Source organism: Lontra canadensis, unplaced genomic scaffold (genome assembly GCF_010015895.1).
Source record: "Lontra canadensis isolate GAN:19392208 unplaced genomic scaffold, GSC_riverotter_1.0 scaffold17, whole genome shotgun sequence".
Taxonomy (NCBI): domain Eukaryota; kingdom Metazoa; phylum Chordata; class Mammalia; order Carnivora; family Mustelidae; genus Lontra; species Lontra canadensis.
Genome location: NW_022631011.1, coordinates 5,282,350 through 5,306,648, shown reverse-complemented (window position 1 = coordinate 5,306,648; position 24,299 = coordinate 5,282,350). Strand labels below are relative to the sequence as shown.

General features: G+C 37.1%; 1 protein-coding gene and 1 non-coding gene across 4 annotated transcripts in view; both read left to right on the top strand.

The window, feature by feature from the left end:
• PIK3C3 (phosphatidylinositol 3-kinase catalytic subunit type 3) overlaps positions 1–24,299 on the top strand; it is a 150,160-nt gene that overhangs the window by 124,987 nt on the left and 874 nt on the right. The window contains exons 22-23 of one of the 3 annotated variants that reach the window (XR_004382908.1): positions 6,265–6,355; positions 14,988–15,098. Coding sequence is in view for 1 of the 3 variants with exons in the window: in XM_032859515.1 (XP_032715406.1) it covers positions 6,265–6,355; positions 14,988–15,113 (217 nt within the window). In the remaining 2 variants the exon portion in view is untranslated. Of the gene's footprint in view, positions 1–3,935; positions 4,057–6,264; positions 6,356–14,987; positions 15,114–24,299 lie in introns of those variants that run through there. The other 2 variants (XR_004382907.1, XM_032859515.1) reach the window with 2 other exon arrangements.
• Positions 4,377–4,540, top strand: LOC116868995. Its single transcript, XR_004382935.1, has one exon. It is a non-coding gene; the product is annotated as a U1 spliceosomal RNA (small nuclear RNA).

The following is a 24,299-nucleotide window of genomic DNA, read 5'->3' as shown; positions in this document are numbered from 1 at the left end:
GTCTGTTGATGCAGAAGCACTTTCAGAGAAATGAGATCAGAGTTCCACTTTAATATCTGGAATTTTTAATTTAAAATAGTCAAAGCCTACTGAAAACTAGATGGAACCATGGCATTCTCAGTGGCAAGACAGACAGAATGATATGAAAACTAGAGAAATGTCAAAGATGCTCTATCTTACTGAAAGCAGAAGGAAAACAATGTGCTTTATAAACGGTCATTGATAATGGATTAGTAGCAATTCAGTAGAATGAAAAAACAGTCAGGTTATTAATGTGAAGCCAAAGTTAACTTTCATCACTACTGAGAAAAATCACAGAGATTAATCTAAATAGTTTTATGTTAAGTCTTCATGAAAACTGCTTTTTTATTTTTTAAAATTTCACTGTACTTTGGTTAAGATCAACTGGACCCTAATCTTTTAATCTACATTTATTTTTTGTACTTTCAATTTTTTAAAAGATTTTATTTATTTTAGAAGGAGAAAGTGTGGTGGGGAGGGGCAAAAGGAGAGAGAGAGAATCTCAAGCCGACTCCATGCTGAGCACAGAGCCTGATGTGGGGCTTGATCTCAGGACCCTGAGATCACTACCTGAGCAGAAATCAAGAGTTGGACACTTTATGCCCCCAACATTAATTTTTTAATACTGTTTTTTAGAACATGGTTCTGTTAGTAAAGTCTTGCCTTTATACTGTAAGAGTTAACCTGATACTTAAAACTGTGTTCAGAGCTAAGGTTAGTTGGCATTTTTTAAAATTAGGATTTGTAGGTATGACAAACCACCTACTTTTCATGGTTCTTGTGGATGGTTCATCATTTTCTGCAGCAGGAAATCGTTCACTAACATTGGACCTTGTAACCAGAGCAGTTCCTTTTAAACTAACTTATGAATGATTACAATTGTGTAGATGTCAGAATACATTTTATGGTGTTCTGATTTTCATGTAACAGAATACATTGTCATCTCTTATTAATCAATACCTAACACACCAATTATTGGTAAATTTGGTTTTGAATACTGTTTCATGGCAAGAGTAATGCTAAAACATTTTAAGTGTTCAAGGAAAACGTAACTCCTTCTCTTAACCCACGTATATACCAAACATTAATACACTTAGGATACAAAGACAACCTAAGTTTTCCAGTAAAAATACTGAAATTAGGAATGCATTTGACTGTATCAAGTAAAGTTCTTACATTGTCTGAGAATGTTTGCATAGTTACCAAATAGGCGTGACTTTATTGATCATACTTCCTTTCATCATTATGTTCATTGTTCTCCCTCCTTGAAGTACTACACTTACTAAATAAATCTTTTTTGTAGGATTCTTCTTTGATATTTGTTACATGCAAAGTGGATATATTGTAGGGGAAATAGACCCCTGGAACACTATAGGAAACCTCACTTGATGTGCTTAAATGCATCTCTCTTTCTAGTATTGAAGGTTTTCATTGAACAATTTAGACCATCTTTAGATGACCTTATATTTTCTTTTGATAAGGTTTTAAAGATGTCTAGTAAACTTTAAATCTATTTTTTCTGTGTAGAATATTGATTGTACTATTTGATACATATACTTTCTTTTGGAGGGTCATGTGTGCTATCTTAAATGGAGAATTCAGCTTCATAGCAACAGATGTAAAAGATTAATTCAGTTAAGGTAGTGACAGATTTTCTACAAAATAATTGGATGTTTAAGCTTCTTATGGAATATCCCATTTTATATTTATTTACATTTTGTTTTCATTTGCTACAATAATAGCAGCGTGGGTGGCTTAATTAAAACCAACAGATACTCCAGAAAACATTAATGTTTGCCTTTTAAAAAAGAAACACACATATGCTTCCATGAAGGCAAACATTTTATCATAGATCCTGGCTGCCCATCAGAATTACCTGGGGGAACTTCAGGAGGAAAAATAGTTTTGAGACCCATCAGATTTACTTGGTCTGGGATTGGGCTAGGGCATTGATATATTTTCCTTTCCAAAGATTTTATTTATTTATTTGGCAGAGATCACAAGTAGGCAGAGAGTCAGGCAGAGAGAGCCCGGAGGGAAGCAGGCTCCCTGCTGAGCAGAGAGTCCGATGCAGGGCTTGATCCCAGGATCCTGAGATCATGACCTGAGGTGCAGGCAGTGGTTTAACCCACTGAGCCACCCTAGCACCCTGGCATTGATATTTTTAAGAAGCTCCCAGGTGAGTCTAATAGACAACCCGTTTTGAGAACCTCTGAAATATCTCTTTCAGAATTGAGCCTTGTTTTCCCCTCCCTGTGTTACTGTGTGAATCTACCCTGTGATATATTCCTGAGATTCCCTTATGGCAATATTGGGAAAATCTGTATAGTCAACAGAGTAGAATGCAAATAATGGAGGGTTCATTGAAAGCATATTTTTTTCATGATGTAATACATAGCAGCTGGCTATACTCTGCTGATGCCATGGTCCTTGCAGCCCTTCAAGTGGTTCTTCTTGGTTTCCATATCCTACACATCTCAAAGCTTGGTGCTGTCTATGCTCCCTATTGCAACTTCCAAACAACTTCTTTCCTTGCTTGCTTAAAAAAAAGCGTAAGCACACACACCGTGAGATCACACCAACAGATATCGTCCCCACTACTACCTATCATGTATCTCCCCATCACCCTCTGTTCCTTGAAAACTTGTATTGCCTTCTTCATGACTACTGCTGTGACTTCACCATTCATATGTTGCGTGCTCCAGCCACGACCCAACCTCTGGGGGCCTTCTTCTCCTCATGTAGAGCCAAACTTGTCCACTCCTTCTCATCAATACCATTAACGTAACCCTCCAAAATTTCAGTCACAAGCTTTCCACTCTCTGACCAACATCTTTTATTCTTACAGATTATTTTTGCATTATAGTCATTCCTGGAATTCTGCAACCTCATACATCCAAGTCTTGCCGCCCTTCCACCATATAAAATCTGCCTTACAATCTCACTTTTCTCCTTTCCCCACTGAATTTTATGGCCTCAAACTATGATCACTGCCCTTCTCTGAACTTTCTTGCACATTTTTATCCAGTCCTGTAACCTCACCTGCTGATACTTTATCTCTAATCAGAACTGTGTGTCTTCTTTTTCCTACAGTGCATCAGCTGTATGTCACTAAAGAAAAGCCAGCATTCATGGTGTTCTCACCATTTTTAAAAAAGATTTTATTTATTTATTTGACACAGAGAGAGACAGTGAGAGAGGGAACACAAGCAGAGGGAGTGGGAGAGGGAGAACAGGCTTCCTGTGGAGCAGGGGACCCAATGTGGGGCTCCATCCTGGTACCCTGGGACCATGACCTGAGCAGAAGGCAGACGCTTAATGACTGAGCCACCCAGGCACTCCATCACCATTGGTTTTAAATAGTGGTTCTCAACCGGAGCTCTTTTACACTTCCCTTTCCCCCAAAGCACATTTTGCAATGTCTGGAGACAGTTTTGGTTGTCACAACTAGGTAAGTGCCACTGGTGTCTAGTGGGGTAAGTCAGGAGTATTACTAGACATTGTACTCCTGCCCAATTCTTTATTCTCTTTCACAGCCCATCTGCTTTAAAAAGATCTGTTCTCACTATCTCCACTAATTTGGCTCCTTTTCTTCCTTCAGCCTTCTCCAGGAAGACTTCTAGCCTTACTCTGCTATTAAAACTAATTTTATCAAGATAAACAGTTACCTAAACCAAATCTAGGGGCCACTTTGCTTCCTAGCATCTTTGACACAGTTGAGCACTCCTTTGTTCCTGAAAACCTTTCTTAGATTTGGAGTAACCTGCTCCTTTTCTTTTTGCCTTGCTGGCTACTTCTGCTTTACTGATTTCTTCCCTCTTCTCTCTGACCTTTACATATTCAACTGTCTAGAAGTTCCATTGTGAGTATAAACCTTTTTGTTCTAGATCATTTCCCCCCAAACTCTCTTTCAGCATTTTCATCCAGAATTGTGACTTTAATTAGGATCCAGATGCCAATGTTTTGAACTGATGCCATCAGCCCTGGTTACCCCTCTGAGTTCTCTGTCTACTTGACATCCTGACTAAGAATCTGGTAGGCACTTCCAACTCCGTATGTCTAAAACAGAATATTACTGATTCCCTGTCCCAAATTCTGCTCTTTCTTCATTCTCTTTTTGTGGTGAACAACAGTAGTTTTCCATTGCTTAGGTTGAATCTTGGTGATATTCATTTCCTCTGCCCTCTCTCCCCTGCTCCATTGAAACCATCAACAACTGTCTTCCACTCCATTTCCAAACTACAGCCTGGAAACATCTATATTGTTTCTTTTTTACCTAGATATCAGTGTAATAGTTTCCCTACCTCCATTCTCCATTCCCACAAGATGGCCAATGCGAGCTTTTAATACATCTCCTACTTACCTGGCAGGGGAGATACCATGATCACGAAGGTGATTTTCCTACAGCAAGCCTTATTCATTGCACTCTGGATATGCTTACCCCTGCAATTCCCCCAAATGTGGGAAACTCCACTGCATAATTTGTGGTAGTAGGGGAGTGTGTTCGTATTTCCCCTGAAAAAGAGAAAACAAAAATGTATATCTGAGTGTGTCACTCTGAATTTAACACTCAGTTGCTGCTTCCCAGCTCATTTTAATAAAATCATACCTGCTTAAGATGGTTCTTCTCCCTAACCTATCAATCTGTGACCCATTTCCCTGAGTTTTCCTTTTTTTAAAAATCTTTTTATCAGTCAGTCAGATATGAAATTATGTAGTTTATTATTTTATTTTGTGAGTCCCCATTCTCTTCCAAAATGTAAACTTCATGAATGTAGGGACCTTGTTGGTTCAGTTCACCACTATATCCCTTGTGCCTCAAACAATGTATAGAGTGAATACTCAGTAAATATTTGTTGGTTGAATAAACACAATTATTATATGAGTAGAAATGGAATGACATCTGTGATAATGCTTTTTTTAAATAAATTCCCTTAAGGAAATGAATAACTTAAAGCTAAGTTAAGGCTGTTTAGCTATTACTGTACGAGTCTGAGTAAGTTATCCTAATTTGATTAGAAGATGACTTCAAGGTATAAGTTTTCATTATAGTCCCTCTTTTTTTTTTCCACTTGTAGTTCCTCTTGATTTTTATGGACAATATAAAATTCAAAAATATTGATAAAATAGGTAATTTGAAGTTTATATGAATAATCATTTTTGTCTGCAGGTTCCATTAGCATTATAGTTCAGTAGTAACCAGTTTTCAGGTAAAAAGTTGTACCTTTTTATATAGTGGATAAGTAGATGGCTAGAGTAAAGGTGCTGTATCACCTAATGCCCAACCTCCATCTCTAGAGGAGATATGCAAGGTACTTGTTGAAACTTTTACTGAGATCAGCTAAAAGGCTTTATTACATAAAAACAAAGCTTCATTTGCTCACCTCCATCCCCAAAGTCAAACTTGAATGTCTTTTATCACTACAGTGCTAAGAAAGGGCCATCCAGAAAAATTATAACTCTCTAAGGAGAGAGGGTTTTGAAGGAGGAGGTGAATTGTCCCCAGTATACACTTACAAGTTACCCCACAAGGCTTCACCTCTGGAAATGAGCATTTGGAATAATACCATTCTTTCTAGAGGGAGAGGAAGTGGAAGAGTTTGAGGACTGGTGAGGATAAACCTTTAGTTTCTATAGGAACCATCATAGTCCAGAGATGATATTATTTATATACTTAGCCTATCCTTAGTATAGTAGAGTACTAGCTATTTTCTCCTTCATTTAGGATTGCTTATATCCAGACAAGCCGTTGTAGTTCAAGATGGTGATTAATATTCCTGGGGAAATATTCCTGAATGATTAGTGGGATGACTGTTTAGCTCTTTCATTCCTTTAGCCATGACACGCTGAGGTAGTCTTAAGGTAGCAGATTCTTAACATCATCTAGCAAAGACAGACCTCCAGTGTTTAGTAAATGTTAATTAGATATAAAGTGGATTCTCCTTAGATTTCTCCTAAAAAGAATATCCTTACTGTAAAAATGAAAAGAATGCCGTTAGATGGCTACTCCAAAAGTTTATCCCATAGTGTAGAACCTAGAAAGGTTATTATATCAACATCCCAGAATAAGATACTTCTTTAAGGCCTGCTTTTCAGTGAGACAGCTGACAATGGCACATTCTATATTCTGTAGGAGTCATCATAAAGATCCAAGTACAACTACTTCTAGGAGTATGCTTGGCAGGAGAAAGAACTGCAGAACTAACGCATTACTATTTTTTTTTCTTTCCCATTCTCCTTTAGGTATTCTAACCTGATTTTGAACTTGTTTTCCCTGATGGTGGATGCAAACATTCCAGATATTGCTCTTGAACCAGATAAAACTGTGAAAAAGGTAATTTTTATACATTGTTAGGTATCATAGTCTACTTTTCATATATAAAGGATGTTAAGGTTTTAATAATCGATTTCCCCTTAGTGTCACTGACTCTAGACTCTTAAGTAACATAAATTAAGAAAGAAACATTTTATATAATTTTTCACCTTCCAGAATGTACCAGCCTCTCCTGTCCCTGCAGTCAAGCCAGTTCTGTTCATACCCACAGTCACATGACTAGGTCATTGTATCTACAGAGAAAGCTTACTACTACTACCCTTGCTCTTTTTTTCTAGTTCTTCTTTAATACTCCTGATAGGATATTTGATTCCTGGCATTCCTACGCTATGCATGCTAAAGATCAAAGACAAACTATTATAGTTCTAACTAGGAGAAAAAAACCCATTCTTTATCTTTCCCATCCATATCCTTGGTTACAGGGGTTTCTTACTGTGTCAGCAGAGTAGAGACCTGCCTTTTAACTTGGCCTACAAGGAAAAGAAAAAAGGATAGTCTTCGTGTAGATGAACAGTGATTCAGAGTTGTTGTATCATGAATTCTAACAAGAGATGGGAGAAAGGGCAGCGGATTTGAAGATTTTTGTCTGAATTAGCGTCTGATTCTCTGATTTGGTGGGGGAGGTGGGGTAGGAGGTGGTAAGTAGAAAGTACTTTTTAAATTTTTTTTTTTAATTTTTTAATTTAAAGTCAATTAACCAAGGTATACTACATCATTAGTTTTTGATATGATGTTCATTATTCATTATTGAATATAACACCCAGTGTTCATCATAGTACTTGCCCTCTGAAAGGATTTTTTTAAAATTCAAAGATAACATAAGATGATCTTCAATATCAGTGTGATTATCAGTATTGAACTTGAAAGATAGATAGATTTTTGCCTTGCAGAAATATATAATTACTAAAGGACAGTAGCAGTCTCAGAGATAGAGTCTCTATGGGGGATGAAAGTAATAATAGGGACCAAAAAGCTCTAACTTCTGACATAGTAGACTCTGAACATTATTTTAAAAATTCATCTGGGGCGCCTGGGTGGCTCAGTGGGTTAAACCTCTGCCTTCGGCTACGGTCATGGTCCCGAGGTCCTAGGATCGAGCCCCGCATTGGGCTGTCTGCTCAGTGGGGAGCCTGCTTCCCCCTCTCTCTCTGCCTGCCTCACTGCCTGCTTGTGATCTCTCGCTCTCTGTCAAATAAATAAATAAAATCTTTAAAAAGAAAAAAGATTTCTCTGGAGATTGAACATTGTCTTAGTCCGTTTGGGCTGCTATAAGAAAGTACCAGAGAATGGATGACCTATAAACAACAGAAATTTATTTCTTATAGTTTTGGAATCTAGGAGTTCAAGATCAGGGTGCCAGTGTGGTCAGGTGAGAACCCTCTTTGGGTTGAAGATTTCTTGTATCTTCAGCTGGCAGAAGTCCTAGGGAGCTCTATGGGATCTCTTTAAGGGTTCCACTCTATGACCTAAGCACCTCCCAAGGCTCTACCCTAGTATCTTTCACATTGGGCATTAGTATTTCAACATGTATTTGGGGGGAAAGGAGCACAAGTATTCATACCATTGCAAACAAATAAGAAACTCTTTTACCTAGTTTTATAAGTCTGTCACAAATATTGAGAGGGGGTTTTAATGGAAATACTTCATTGTTGAGCCATTTAAAAAAATTATGCTCTTTTTAAGACTTCACTTATTATTTTAGTCAGCAAGCACTGTTTCAGTAAACTCCCTTCTCCCCACAGGAAATAGACTAGTTATCACACTGGTTTTTAGCATGACTTCCTTTTGTCATTTATTTTTTATTTATTGACTAAAGCTCATTCATTGAGAAATATAATTGGTTGATGAAAATTTCCCTTGTTATAGCAGCCCAGATGGACTAATTAATAGGTGATTCCTATTTGGAATATAGATTCCAAATATTGTTGGGCCCCCCCTTCTTTTGCATTGATTTATTCAGGACTTGTTTTTTGATGTGTACTTTAAATCCATTTATCTTTGGTCATATAGTCACTTTTTCCTGATTTCACTCAAGTTCAGAGGTCAATTATGAAAGTTCTCTAGTGGTATTTGTTAAATTGAGACTTCCAATTTCTTCTGCTAGTTAACTTATGTTGTTCTTATTAGATCTTTTGTTCAATTTCTGTTTCTCTTTTAGAAAATTACTGATTTTAGGGGCACCTGGGTGGCTCAATGAGTTAAAGCCTCTGCTTTTGGTTCAGGTCATGATCCCAGGGTCCTGGGATTGAGCCCCGCATCAGGCTCTCTGCTCAGCATGGAGCCTGCTTCCCCCACTTTCTCTGCCTGCCTCTCTTTCTACTTGTGATCTCTGTATGTCAAATAAATAAATAAAATCTTTAAAAAAAGGTACAGATTTTTATACCTTGTTGAAATCATAGTTGCTAACATTACTTCAAAGTCTTACCACTTGGAAAATTTTTGTGTTGACCTCATGAATGAAAACCAACTACGGAATTAAGGTAGCATATTTGAGGCTGAGAGAAGTTCGGATTATTTAAATTACTTGAGTAATCATAACGAAGTACAACAATATTTTCTTGTCTCTATAACTTAATTTAGTATATATCAGTTTTGTTTTAATTTTTCGAAAATTGAATACTTAAATATGGAATACATGATATTTTTAAAATCAGATTTATTTATTTCTTAGAAAACACAATTGCCCAAAAATATGAGGTGGGATCACAATTTAAAACATATGATCATGAATCACAAACACTAAGTACCTGGTAGTAGTAGGTTAGTATGCTGCTCTTTGCTTTGTGCCATTGGAAGCTTCCAGAAAAGTTGCTTGAATCCTTTTAATAATTTAGAACAAAGTTCCCCAAGTAGTCTAATAAAAATAATGCATATTGATATAAAGCAAAGTGGTATATACTAGTATAATTAAAGCATGGTGGAAGACTAATTTCCAAAAATGAGCAAATAGATCATACTAGTTTTTTTTTAAAGATTTACTTACTTACTTTGATAAATACTTAGTAGTATTTATTTAGCTATTTAGTAAGTGTCAAGCACTGTCTTAGTGCTTGAGTTATAGTAATAATAAAAATTTTCTGCGTTCATGGAGCTTACCTTCTAATAAGGGAAACAGAAAAGAAACAGGGTAAAATGAATAAAATATATAACATAATAATCATGATTAGTGTTTAGAGAAAAAATAAATGAGAGAGGAAGGAAAATGAAATGTTGAGTTGACAATGATTTTGGAAATTTTAAAATTTGTGGCCAGGAAAGGCTCACGAAGTAGGGTGTGTCTGTTTTTTCTGAATAAATGAAAAGGAGTTATCTTATGAACATGTGGTATGATTAAAACTTTTTAGTCAACCCCTGTAGATTGTCCTAGTGAATAAAGGGAAGTTAAAATATTTGAGATAAGAAACCTACGTATTCGGAAACTAATGTAACGTTGTATGTTGACTATACTTCAGTTAAAAAAAAGAAAAGAATATCAATCTTTTGTCTGTACTGTCATTTGCAAATATCTTCTCCCATTCCGTGGGTTGCCTCTTTGTTTTCTTGACTGTTTCCTTTGCTGTGCAGAAGCTTTTGATTTTGATGAAGTCCCAAAAGTTTATTTTGGCTTTTGTTTCCTTTGCCTTTGGAGACATATCTGGAAAGAAGTTGCTGTGGCTGATACGGAAGAGATTACTGCCTATGTTCTCCTCTAGGATTCTGATGGATTCCTGTCTCACGTTGAGGTCTTTTATCCATTTTGAGTTTATCTTTGTGTACGGTGTAAGAGAATGGTTGAGTTTCATTCTTCTACATATAGCTGCCCAGTTTTCCCAGCACCATTTATTGAAGAGATTGTCTTTTTTCCACTGTATATTTTTTCCTGTTTTGTCGAAGATTAACTGACCATAGAGTTGAGGGTCCATATCTGGGCTCTCTACTCTGTTCCACTGGTCTATGTGTCTGTTTTTATGAGAGAAGATATTTGCAAATGACAGTACAGACAAAAGGTTGAAATCCAGGATCTATAAAGAACTCCTCAAACTCAACACACACAAAACAGATAATCATACCAAAAACTGGGCAGAAGATATGAACAGACACTTCTCCAATGAAGACATACAAATGGCTATCAGACACATGAAAAAGTGTTCATCATCACTAGCCATTAGGGAGATTCAAATTAAAACCACATTGAGATATCACCTTACACCAGTTAGAATGGCCAAAATTAGCAAGACAGGAAACAACATGTGTTGGAGAGGATGTGGAGAAAGGGGAACCCTCTTAAACTGTTGGTGGGAATGCAAGTTGGTGCAGCCTCTTTGGAGAACAGTGTGGAGATTCCTCAAGAAATTAAAAATAGAACTTCTCTATGACCCTGCAATTGCACTACTGGGTATTTATCCCAAAGATACAGATGTAGTGAAAAGAAGGGCCATCTGTACCCCAATGTTTATAGCAGCAATGGCCACAGTTGCCAAACTGTGGAAAGAACCAAGATGCCCTTCAACGGACGAATGGATAAGGAAGATGTGGTCCGTATACACTATGGGAGTATTATGCCTCCATCAGAAAGGATGAATACCCAACTTTTGTAGCAACATGGACGGGACTGGAAGAGATTATGCTGAGTGAAATAAGTCAAGCAGAGAGAGTCAAGTATCATATGGTTTCACTTATTTGTGAGCATAACAAATAACATAGAGGACATGGGGAGTTAGGAGAAGGGAGTTGGGGGAAATTGGAAGGGGAGGTGAACAATGAGAGACTATGGACTCTGAAAAAACAATCTGAAGGGTTTGAAGAGGTGGGGGGTGGGAGGTTGGGGGAACCAGGTGGTGGGCACGGATTGCGTGGAGCACTGGGTGTGGTACAAAAACAATGAATACTGTTATGCTGAAAATAAATTAAAAAAAAATTAAAAAAGAAAAAGAAAAGAAAACTTGTATTTCCTAGCATATTATTAATTTTGTTACTAGGGAGAGTGTATTGATAAGACAATTGCCTATCTTCAGAGAGTTTTAAATTTGCTTAGCTTCTGATATAGGTGAATCTCTATTAAAAAAAAATGGGGTGAGGGAGAGAAATAGAATAGTTCAGTGGATAAACATAACTACTTGATAGTGCTTTTTCATTTGTGTTTTCTTTAAATCAGTAATAAGGAAATCTTTTAAAATGTGGTAATGAATTTATTCATAGTAATTTAATGAGGTAATACTATTTTGTGTTGAAGAATAAATGGATGTGTTCTTTCTCTGTTTTTTTTTAAATTGTATTTATTTATTTGAGAGTGAGAGAGCATGAGCAGGGGGAGAGGCAGAGGGAGAGGGTGAGAGAAGCAGACTTCCCACTAAGCAGGGAGCAGATGCTGAGCTTGATCCCCAGGCCCTGGGACCATGACCTGACCGAAAGACAGATGCTTAACTGACTGAGCCACCCAAACACCCCTCTCTAATTGATTTTTGACTAAACTTTAAAACAAACATATATATTACAAGCAGCTACAAATTGTGTGAAGATCTCTTTCAAATGTGCTATAAAATTTAATTACCTTTGGTGCCTACAAAGTTTGTTTATTAAAACATACAATCCATTGGAGGGAAGGGGTGGCTGGGAGATGGACATTGGGTAGTGTGTGTGTTGTGGTGAGCACTGTGTGTTGTGTAAGACTGATGAGTCACAGACCTGTATCTCTGAAACAAATAATACATTATATGTTAATTTTAAAGAACTCTAAAAAAATGAAATTAAAAATTAAAAAAACACAAGCCTTAACATCCATGCACATTTAATTTTTGTAACGTAGGTTTTATTTTTCTCAACTAGTTGTGTGTCTTACTACAAACAATTATAGCATTAATTCTCTTTTAGCAGTAGTTGGATAGGGGTTCAATTTTTATAATTTTTCTTTTTTATTTTATTTTTTTAAGATTTTATTTATTTGACAGAGAGAGACAACACAAGCAAGGGGAGTGGGAGAGGGAGAAGCAGGCTTCCTGCTTAGCAGGGAGCCCAATGCGGGGCTTGATCCCAGGACCCGGGGATCGTGACCTGAGCTAAAGGCAGGACCTTAACCAACTGAACCACCCAGGCACCCCTTATTCTTTATTTTAAATTCTGGTTTTTATTCAAATAATGGAATTTTTTTGTTCTGTTGCAGCTCATATAATCAAATGAACTCAGCAAGGAAATAATGTTTACATTAAAACTCTTCCTTTTTCTCTGATGAGTGAAAATTTTTCCTTTGTTGTAATCACTTCTGTGATTAAATTATTAGGAAATGAGTACAAGGAAAAAATTTAAAATTCTAATTGGAATTAAAAATATTTAATAAGGAATGTCTGCTTTATTATTTTAATGAAAGTTACTCTTATTTCAGAGATGCTAAACACTAAGTTATTTTAAGCAAGAGTCTTCTTTATTAATGAATGTTAAATTAGTCTTGTAATGATGTATTTTGAGCTTTGAAAGACAAAGGGTAAAGATTACGTTTAAATGAAATCTCTGTGTTCCTTAGGAAAGACAGTATAGTTTAGTCTAGAAATGTGTTGCAGGATTTTGTATGGGGCATAGCTCTACACGTCTGAGAATGTGGATGCAAGAAGAATATACATCAAAATGCTATTAAAGACAAAATTTAATATTTAGTACTAATTGGAATGTTAGACTCTGTGTGTGTGTGTGTGTATGCATGTGTGCACACACATGAATAGACCTTAAACTATAACCTGAAGAGCAGAGAGAAGGTAGCTTGAAGAAAAGGATTAGAACCTTAAGGATCTATGGGACAGTACCAAGTAGCCTGGTCAGTATATATGATGCCAAATCAGCCATTTATATGCAGTTAAGGATGGTTTTTTCATATTTGGTAAATATGAAATATAAATATAAATATTCTATGCAAAATACATATAGTCTGTGTTGCAGCACTTATAGAAGCATGTAAGTTTTGACAAATTAAGCTAAAGTTTTGATTTTCCTGCCCTAGTTTTTTCATGTCCTTAAAAATAGTTCCAGACTTGTCAGACATCTTTTTTTTTTTTAAAGATTTTATTTATTTATTTGACAGAGGTCACAAGTAGGCAGAGAGGCAGGCAAAGAGAGAGGAAGGGAAGCAGGCTCCCTGCTGAGCAGAGAGCCCGATGTGGGGCTCGATCCCAGGACCCTGGGATCATGACCTGAGCTGAAGGCAGAGGCTTTAACCTGCTGAGCCACCCAGGCGCCCCATTGTCAGACATCTTAAATCAAAGAAAATAAAGGATTAAACTCAAGGAACTGATACGCCATTGGGATTCAGAAGTGGGAGAGCTAGTTCATTCAAGATATTCCTTAAGACATCCCTCCATTGAACTGTCCTTCACTTTTTAGTGAAGGACACATCTTCTTTATCCACATCTTTTTTACTTCCCCATCCTGAAGCTGCAGAGCTGTTGGATCATCTGGCATACTTCCAAGCTAGTGAAGAAATAAGTGCGAATCAGGGCCTTGGGTTGTCCTACTGTGTCCTTCTTAGTTTCCTAGTAGTTAAATTCTGTACTTAAGAGGAAGTACTAAATGTGACTACTTTTTATTTGCATAGAGACATTTTCCCCTTACCTGCTTTTTCAAAAGTATATTTGGGTCACTTACAAAAGGAGAAAGGGGTAGAGTTATAATGGTTATGTGCGGTGGCATGAGATTGTCTGGCAGCAGGAGACCCTTGCCATCAGTGAAGGAAGGGGCTCTGGGTTGGTTGGCTTCATAAACTCTCTCTGCCTTTGTTTCTGCATCTTAGAGGTAGAGATACTGTCTACCTCAGAGTCAGGTGAAATACTGCATGTGAAGTGTTTTGCACAGAGTAGTCATTCAATTACATTGGCTTTTATTTTTTAGGAACCATTCTCATGTATGTCTAAAGGAAAATTCTTCTCTCTTTGGAAATTGCAGAACCAATTGAAGTAGTTCTTGGCAGAAGTATAAGGAATTGCTGCAGGAAAGGAGGCATTCTGGAATATCTTAATTTTGCCAGTGATTGACATGATTCCTGTTCTTGTAGAGGCATTGAAACGGTGTGGGAGAATATTACTATAATCTCACCTTGGTATATCCATTTAATAATAAGTAACAGGGATAAAGTGAAGGAGATTATTAACAAATATGCCTCATTTTAAATTTTATACAGTAGTTCTAGCTTTGAAGTGCAAAGAAAAAAAAAAAAATATGGGCCCCTAGCTGGCTCAGTCAGTAGAGCATAGGACTCTGATCTCAATTGTGCGTTCAAGCCCCACCTGGGGTGTAGAGATTATTTAAATAAATAAAACTTGAGAAAAAAAAAATGCAAGAAAATAAAGCACACTTTTGAATTAAAAGAACAATTTATGTTTATTTTCTTATATTTGCAGCACCTGGCGGAATCATGTTTACTGTTTATTTTTTCTTAAAAAAATATCTAACAACCAACAAAGAAAGGGTGATTAAAGAGCATATAGCAAAAACAATAAACTTCACTCAAAAGAATAATAATATTCAGAACTTCTTGTAAGTTATGGATTACTTCTTTGTCATGGAAATAGGTCATAATATATTGTAACAACATCTCTATCAATCTGATGCTGTCTCTTTAAATTGAGTCCTTTTTTTTCGTTCAAAAGACTAACTTACTGTGACCTCATAGGTTCAGGATAAATTCCGACTGGACCTGTCTGATGAAGAGGCGGTGCACTACATGCAGAGTCTGATCGACGAAAGTGTCCATGCTCTCTTTGCTGCAGTGGTAGAACAGATTCACAAGTTTGCCCAGGTAAGTTCTCTGAAGGCAGTGCAATTGATCTTAGCTTCTCTGTGTCCTCCCCCAGAGTCCTCAGGGAGTCCTGCTTTTCTCCTGCTAGTGATGTCTTCTCTGCGTTTTGTCAAGACTTTTTCACATCAGCCAGCTGATGTGAATGTGTTGCATACATTATTAACTCTGAATCATCCCACTTTAATTTTCATGGTTAACTGGACTGTGGAGTATCGGCATAGGTATTTGTCCTTTGTAGTCAGTGGTGATTGTAAATCTTTCTTGAGAATGATCTTGAGTCTAGCAGAGGCTTTGGCAAGTGAGACTTGAACTCTTGTTGGGTTTTGGCAAATGGAGAAGTGCTAGGAAAGCAGTATAGAAGCTGAGAGAAGTAGTGCATACCACACACTGAAAACGTTTATCTGTAGACTTACTGTTAGTAGAATCTTGCATGCAGATGTCTGAGGGAGACCTTTTCACACTAGCCTGTGATGGTAAACCCTGGGTTTAAAACCTGGTTTTATTATGAATTTCCTAATGAGGATGATTATGAAAATGGTAAGCAAACAGAAAAATTAGGCCTCTTTCCCTCCCACACACTCACACTCTTCTTCTTGCACACTCCTTCCTGACTTTGCTTATTCTGTTAATAATTTTACTAATCATCTATTTTACTAATCGCCTGTCTACTTTGCCTTCTTCCTCACCCAGTACTACTGTCACTAAGCCTTTTCAGTTTAACGTTTCTTTTGTAGTTTAACCATTTCTTTAATTATCCTTTTCTGTCATTTTCTGACTACTAAAATTTTTTGTTCAAGATTTTATTTACTTATTTGACAGAGAGAGGAGATCACAGGTAGGCAGAGAAGCAGGCAGAGAGAGAGGAGGAAGCAGGCTCTCTGCTGAGCAGAGAGCCCGATGCGGGGCTTGATCCCAGGACCCTGAGATTATGACCTGAGCCAAAGGCAGAGGCTTAACCCACTGAGCCATCCAGGCGCCCTCTGACTAACATCTTAATCCATTTTTTGTTCTTTAAGATACCTTGGATAACTAAAACCCTTTGTAATTCTTCTGTAGTAGTTTTTTTTTCTCTAAGCATTTTTTATCCTTCTAAATATCCCAGTCAGATAGATTTTCACAAAATAATGACTTTTTTTTAAATTTTTTTTTATTTTTTTATTAAATTTCAAGGTATAGAGTGTTTCCCCATTGCTTAACAGTGAAGTCCATTCTCTGGCAGCTCAAGGCTTTCTAGGATATTGTATTCCAAGCTACTCTCCAAGGTGTTTCCCTAATAACCTCTCTGAATATTTTGTTCTTTTCTGTCTCTGTGATTACTTTGCAGCTGCCATTTATTCAGCATAGAATATCCATCTTCTTCAGTGACTCTTTGGTAAACTTCTGCCTACCAAATCCAAGCTGTTGTCTAAGATCTATTCTTAATGCCACTTTGATTGATCTTCCTCTGGATATTTATAGGACTTTTATCTTTATTATGAGTTGCACTTATATTTTGCTTTCTATTATAGATACTTGGATACTTTTTTTTTTATAACTCCTAAAATACAAACTTCTTGAGGACAGGGCTCTCTCTGTTACTCACATATTAGCACAGTGCTTTATCTACTTAAAAAATATCCAAGGAATGTAAAGGAGTTTCTTCCTGTAAATGTTAGCATTTGTTGGCTTAACAAAAGTTTCTTCTCCCAGAACACCAGTGTGGGTCCTGTCATATTACAGGGACCAATCAGGGATTGCTTCCCAGGTTATTAATCCTAACCGGTCCCCTCTCAAAGGAATAAACTGATTCAGATGGTAAGTGATTTGTCTAGCTAATGGTAGATCTGAGTCTCCATATAGCACAGCAGGGTATTTTGGAGCAATCGGGGATAGAAACCAAGAATGAGATAATGACTTTGCTAACGTCATGTGTCTAACAAGGGACAGAATCAAGATGTGAACCCCAATCTTTTGTCTCCCATAGCTAGTTTTTTTGAAACTTGTTTTCTTGTCAGTGTCTTGCTTACTGCTGTATTATGTTAGGAGTTACTGAAACTTTCCCTGGCACAGCCCTCATAATCCACTTACTTTCCCTCTCCCTTTTTGTGTGTACACGCTTTTTTTTTCCTTTTTAAAACTCAGATAGTTTTAACATGCTTGAGGTTAGCTAACTTCTGTGTCTTCACATTTCCTTCAGAGTTGGTCATTTATATTTCATTTTTGCTCAGTCCTTATTACAGCTGAACAAATTTCTCTCCTTCAAGCATTTTTATTCTTGCATACTTCAAGTTTCTCAATTTTCTCCTTTAGTTCCTCAGCATTTATTGTATAATAGAGCTAAAACTCCACACTTAAAATTAATGCTGCTGCCTAACACCTCATTTCAGATTATCTGTAGCTGTATAACAAACCTGGACTCACTAGCTCAAAAAACAATAGAAACAATAGTGATTTATTATTTATGATTCTTCAGTCAGGATTTCAGCCAGATCCCACCTATATGGCTCTTTTGTTTCCTGTTACATCAGGTAGGTTCTCTCATTTAGCAGTTTTCAGCTGGTGATTGGGTTTTTCTGAAGGATCCAGTAGGTTTCACACACCTTCACTTTGGAGCTGCTCTAGATGGTCTGTCTCTGCTTCTCTCACTGTTCCCTACTCTAGCCAGGGCTGCTATTCTCCTGCATGATGATGGCTGTCCCCCCAAGGAATGTGAAAGCGGGGGCAGCAGGCCTCTTAGAGTAAGTCAGTAGGCCAGCCCTGGCTCTCAGGGACAAGAGAAGTGTGTACTCTGGAGAGGGATTAAGTATGGCATCCTTGAAAACTTAACTGCCACTCATCTAATACATTCTAGCTTAAAGTTTGAGCTTTCATGCAAGGTCTGTGAATGAACTTGTGGTATACTTTATTTATTTATTTATTTATTTTAAGGTTTTATTTACTAATCTGAGAGAGAGAAAGTGAGCGAGCGAGGGAGAGCGAGAGAGAGTGAGCACGAGTAGGGGGGAGGAGGAATGGGAGAAGGAGACTCACCACTGAGTAGGGAGCCTGACATGGAGCTTGATGCCAGGACCCTGAAGTCATGACCCAAGCTGAAGGCAGATGGTTAACTGACTGAGGCACCCAGGTGCCCCTGAATTAGTGGTATACTTTAGTTTAGTTTTGAAATTGTTTTGTCAATTTATGAGAAAGAGAGAGTGTGTGCCTGGGACTGAGACGGGATGACCAGAGGGAGAGGGAGAGAAAGAATCTAAAGCAGACTCCCTGGTGAGAAGGGAGCCTGATGTGGAGCTTGATCTCATGACCTGAGACCGTGACCTGAACCAGAATTAAGAGTCCGATGGATTAACTGACTGAGCCACCCAGGTGCCCCAGAAGGACTATTTTTTAAAATTCCTTGTATTAAAAATACAGGAGAGAAAAAGCTAGATAAAAAAGGGACCACATCTTATTTGAAGGAGGTAGTAACAGAAGGACCTTTCTTTACCAATGTCTCTGGGCTTCAGTTTCCACATCTGTAAAGTGATTGGCATTGAGATAGAAACTAAAGTTGATCTATTGTCAGAGATATACACAAAGGTTAATTGCTTTCCGCATATAAAACTGATCTTGACTATTGCCAAGACTGAAAGTAAATGAAACCCTCAGCACTGATGGTTAAATTACGAAGATTGTTCAGAACCAAGAGTTAACGCATATATCTTTTCTTTTCATAGAGAAAATATGAATATGGCTAATAAATTGGTAATAGAGGTGGATGTACTCTTAACTTAGACTTGAGAAAGATAGTTTTATAAGCATGAACTAACAGGATTATATTTACTGGAAAGAAATATTAAGTCTTTCTTAGGTTTCTGTTTTTAGTTTTTCATTAAAATGGTAGATAAGATGTAGTAATCTTGGATAAATAGTTATTTTAAATTACTTTGGCCTTCGTCATTACAAATTCTCTCGGAGTAGGATAGATTCTTAATAACAAAATAGTACTTTTATCTAAAATCAAGACCATAAAGGGGTGCCTGGGTGGCTCAGTTAGTTAAGCATCTGCCTTTGGCTCAGGTCATGATCCCAGGGTCCTGGGGTTGAGTCCTGCATCGGGCTTCTTGCTCAACAGGCAGCCTGCTTCTGCCTCTCCCTTTGCCTGCCATTCCCCCGGCTTGTGCTCTCTCTCTCTGTCAAATAAATAAATAAAATCTTTAAAAAAAGAAAAAAAAATCAAGGCTGTAGCAGCATGAATATGAATTAAGAGCAACCATCCATGATTCCAGCAATGTAGAGACCACCAGTGTCATCCTAGATAGGTAATAGTGGAGACTTAATACAGCATGACTATTTATATAGACAAAATTTTTTACATCATCGTATCTCAGCGCTCCATTTTACAGTGAGAGATAATCATATCTGGGAACAATAACCTTATTTATTTGAGCTGTGTATTTCATACAGTACTTCACTATTTTTTAACATTATATTAGCTCTACTGTAACCACAAAAGTGAGTTTTAACATTTTCCCTGCTTAAAGATGGGTGGGCTGACCCACATAAAAAGTTGTTTCCTAGCTTACCAAATTCAAGTCTTTACCAGAATATCCACAATATTCTACATCCTAAAAAATGAACTTGACAATGGTTGGGTTTCCTTAAATAAGTCACCACTGCCTGTACTCATTACCTGTGCTTACACTCTTGTGCAGCTGAAACAGTATCAAAATCAGAGTAACCCAAGGGTGTTTAATTTCATTGGAATTTGTTTAGGCATTGAAGATTACAAGAGATACTAAATGTGGTTTTAACCTCATGTAAGTCTTTTCAAATTAAGAAATTACAAAGCATAGCTATTTCTTTTTTTAAAGATTTTATTTATTATTTTATTTTAAAGATAGTGAACAAGCAGGTGAGCATGAGGGGAAGGGCAGAGGGAGAGGGAAAAACAGACTCTGTCCAGAGCACAGAGCCCAATGAGACCCTCAGGACCCTGAGATCATGAACTGAGTCAAAATCAAGAATTGATTAACTGACTGAGCCTTCCAGGCACCCTGAAGCATAGCTATTTCTTAATGAATCTCTGCAGTTTATTTTTTCTTTGAACTGACACTTCTAGGTGCTGTATATTTTCTAAGTAGTGACTATATATTTTCTAAGTAATACTTAGAATAAATGACATGTGCGTGCAAATCTGGATGATCAACATCTATTTTTTTAGTCACTCATAACATTTATAAGGATGTATACTGCTAATTGATTTAGGCTAATTTTACTGCATTTCTATTAATCACTGTGGATTGTAGGACATTTTTCTAAAATGGAGATAAAGTAATTGATACATGTTAACAAAAATTATAGTTGTTTCAGCATAAAAGAAATTATAGTCTAAAAGAAGACTATAAAATTGCCACATGCAACTATTATGTTGTATGCTGAAAAGGCTTATTTTCTTCCATCATACCATTCCCTAGGAAGGGTAGAGATTAAACACTGCAATATTTGTTGCCTAGCAACACCCACCTATTAGTGATACAAATTTTCCACTGAAAAACACTTTTATTTAGGTCATTGTCTTTGAGATTGCATCATCAGAACTCTTGTCCCCACTGAAATGATCTTTAAAGGGCTTTCTACTCTTGTCTGCACAGAAAGGTAGAGGTCACTTAGTTTGTGTCATTTACTGCTCTAAAACTAGCCTTTGGTTGGTAATCTCTCACATGACAGCCCGTTTCTTCTCTGTTTCTGCTTTGTCCTGTCTCTCTCTCTCTCCACTGATTGATGAGAGAAGGCTGAAGAGCGAGGTGTGGTTTCCATTCATCTTAGTACATGCTGATCTAATTAATTGAATCTTGGTAGATTAACCAGGGTTAGAGATGTATTTTTTGGAGACAGAGTAAAACAGAACAGACGGCATTCAGAAGGTTTACCGAAGTTCCAGCTTAAGATACTGGGAGCACTTACTGCTTTACACTTGGTAAGAATCCTTAATTAGCCCCCGTGGTGTTCAAGGGGAGAAAAGCTCAGATCCGAGCAGAGAGACACATGAATGTGCAGTCATGTATTATGCGCCTTTAACTGAAGAGAATTCAACTGTATATATTTGTGGTGATTTAAAAGACAAACAGTGAAAGGAGACAGTGTGGTTATTCTGCCTGATGTTTTTCTTGAACAGTGTATGTCCTAGTGAAGGTGAGAAAAGCTTCTTCAGGGATGTTTCAGATCCCAGGTGTCTCCTATGACAAGACATCCTGCCATGCTGAGTGTGATTCCAGTTACTGGGGATTCTCGTTCTTTTGTACAAGGGGGCTTCTAAGTGCAGGCCATCCATCTGCCCCTTCTGCTGCTCAAAAAAACCCTAGGTTTTTTTTTTTTTTTGCATTAGTAGTAGTAAGGGAAATCTTCCTGTTCTGAACTTTTGGAGAGATGACTATATGTAATGTGTTGCCTTCTGAGGAGTTTTTTTTATTTTGTTTTGTTTGAGTAATTTTGTTTATGTTCCTGTTTTACCTTTATGTGCTGACCCTAACACCTCAGCCCCGTATAGGATGTTTGATCTGTAACTGCTCTACTCTCTGGTCTACTTTGAGAGTGCATAGATGCAAAAAATAACCTAGGAGAAGAGAATAGAGCATTATTTCTGAGTTTATGTTATGTACCTTATTTTATCATTAGGAATAAAAAACAACAATGTAAAATATTTAATTGAACAAAACAAAAAGTATCGCCAAAGAGAAATTTTTCTCAAAAACCAAGCTGTTCTTTTTAATTTAGTTAATAACTTTCTAAAGACATAGATGATTCCCAGTCCCAGATCTATTCCTCATTTATCTGAATTACCCTGGGAGGAATAAAAATTAACAACAAAGAAACAATAATAATAGTAATAATTACAGCCTATTGTACACTTAGAAGTATGAGAAATTACATAAAGAACTTTCTCTGTATAACCTTGTTTAATCCTCACGCCTGTGCGTGTATCACCAGGCCTGTTTTACAGAAGAGAAAAACCAAGGCTGAGATTAAATAACTCATGGTCTCAGGGTTAATGTGGGACAAACGTTCAGATTCAAACCCAGTCCATAGGTTGTAGAAATAGTAGTTTCTATATCATGTTTTTCTTGATACGTATATTTAAGCTTTAATTTATTAGAGATGAGTGGATTTTGTTGTGAGTTGTGAGTTTTAAAAAATATACTTGTAAACTTAAGAAAATGATCTTTAACTTTTCTCTCCTTAATGTTTCATCTGCCCCTCAAAAGGAAAAAAACAAAACAAAACAGCTATGCAAACAGCTAAGAGAGGGTGCTATAAAAAGGAGTCATTGGAACCAGTTAATCCCAGATAAATATGATAAATGTGGGGTAACGTTTATTTTGCACATTGGCCATAAGCCAGTCCTGAATTTTATTGCCCCCCACATGCTCTCGGGTGGCTGTGTAGTCAGCCCTGCTGCACGAGTAGCCGTCAGAATCCACCATGTTTAAAAAACAGCATACAGGCACTTGCGATATTACGAATGTTTTAAATTCTTAAGAATAATTACTGTAATAGCAGCAGCCAGTAGAGTGCCCCATAATTTTCAGCTAAAATGCCCTGCAGTTTATTTTTTATCTGTAGAGATTTAATTTCCTTGTCTTCTGTGGGGCAAGTTTTCAAACACTTGAGTATAATCCATGGTAAGATTTGTCTGTTTGCTTCATTAACTGCTTTTAGGAAAGTTAGTTGTCATGCTGTTGTTTCCCTGCCCGTCTGTTGAATCAAACCCTTTTATATAAATTCATTAGGGAGTTGAATGTTTTGGGACTGACTCTGTACATAGTATTACTGATTTTTTTTCCCCCGCAGACAGACGCTCACAAGTATTTAGGTGACCTGTTAGAGTGTTCAGTAGTAGTGTTTCTCCCACACATACAAACACACGTATCCACATGTGTGGATTTCCTTGTTTCCAGGATATTTAGACTTCCTAGCATGTCTGTGAGAATCCTCCACAGTTTGGCTCTAACCCGCATTTTCAACTTCAGTAATCTTCCACCAGCCTTCAAAAAGAGTCTTCTTTGTAGCTCTGATGATTTACCCCCATGGCTCTTTCTCATACCCAATATTTCCCTCAACCGCCCACAAACAGTCCACCTCTGCTTGTTGCCTAGAATGAGTTCCCCACCCGTTGCCCAACTTTTGGATGTACTTGTGTGTGTATGAGTGGTGACCCTGTATATGAGCTGTATATGTCTTCAGGCTTTTTTTGTCTTGAGTATCACAGGGACTCTCACAAAACCTGAGCCATTCCTGGCACATAGTAGGCAACAAATAAATGTATGTGATTTTATATAAATGCCAACAACCATTTGAGAAGTTTATTTTTATTTTCTCTGATATTGTCTTCTAGAAGATATTTAAACAACTTCTTAAATCAGAAATTACATTCCTTTTAAAAGCATTAAAGCTGAATCTTACCATATTATTGCTAGAATCACTTTAAATTGTATCAGATTAAAATCAGTCAACATCTGTCACATTTTTACACATATACATGAATATGCACACATACCCACAAATATTTGTCAGTGAGTTTTTTTTTCCCCCTTCATTGTTTTTTCTTAGAGTAATAATGAGGTAAAGTTAATGGAAACAAAATTATGTTGCCCATGTCCAGCATTCTTATTTCCTCCAAGATGTTGCCAACATATATTTTATTGAACAAGGTGGCGCATGAGTTATGGATGACTCAGTTATGTTCACGCAAACAATTAAGAGTTGTCTGTACTGAGAGTGGTGACTGGCAGCATCCGTACAGGTTAAAGAGAACCTTTAACTGTTGGAGATGAAATTTATATTAGCCAGTTCTCAGAAGTAATGGGTAGCATTCTCTGAAATTCACTGAATGCTAATTTTGAGAAATAATGAAGAGAGGTACAGTGTTACACATCTCTTTATAAGCAATATCTGAGGTAACTGTGGGGGTGCCTAGCATAAAATAGGTACTACAAACATTGGTTTCTTTCATTTCCACTTGATATTTTAATATCAAACACTGTTAATGTGTTGGCCACCACACAATCCATGACTGGGCCTCTTTGTTCTTTCAGGACTACTGTCTTTGATTTGATTCCAGATCAGTTCTGGAATGAAGTGGGTGCACTCTGTGGAATAAGTTAACAGCTTTTCAGTAGCTAAAAATGTCATGCCAAGAACTAAGCATTTTTTAGAACTATAGACTCTGTT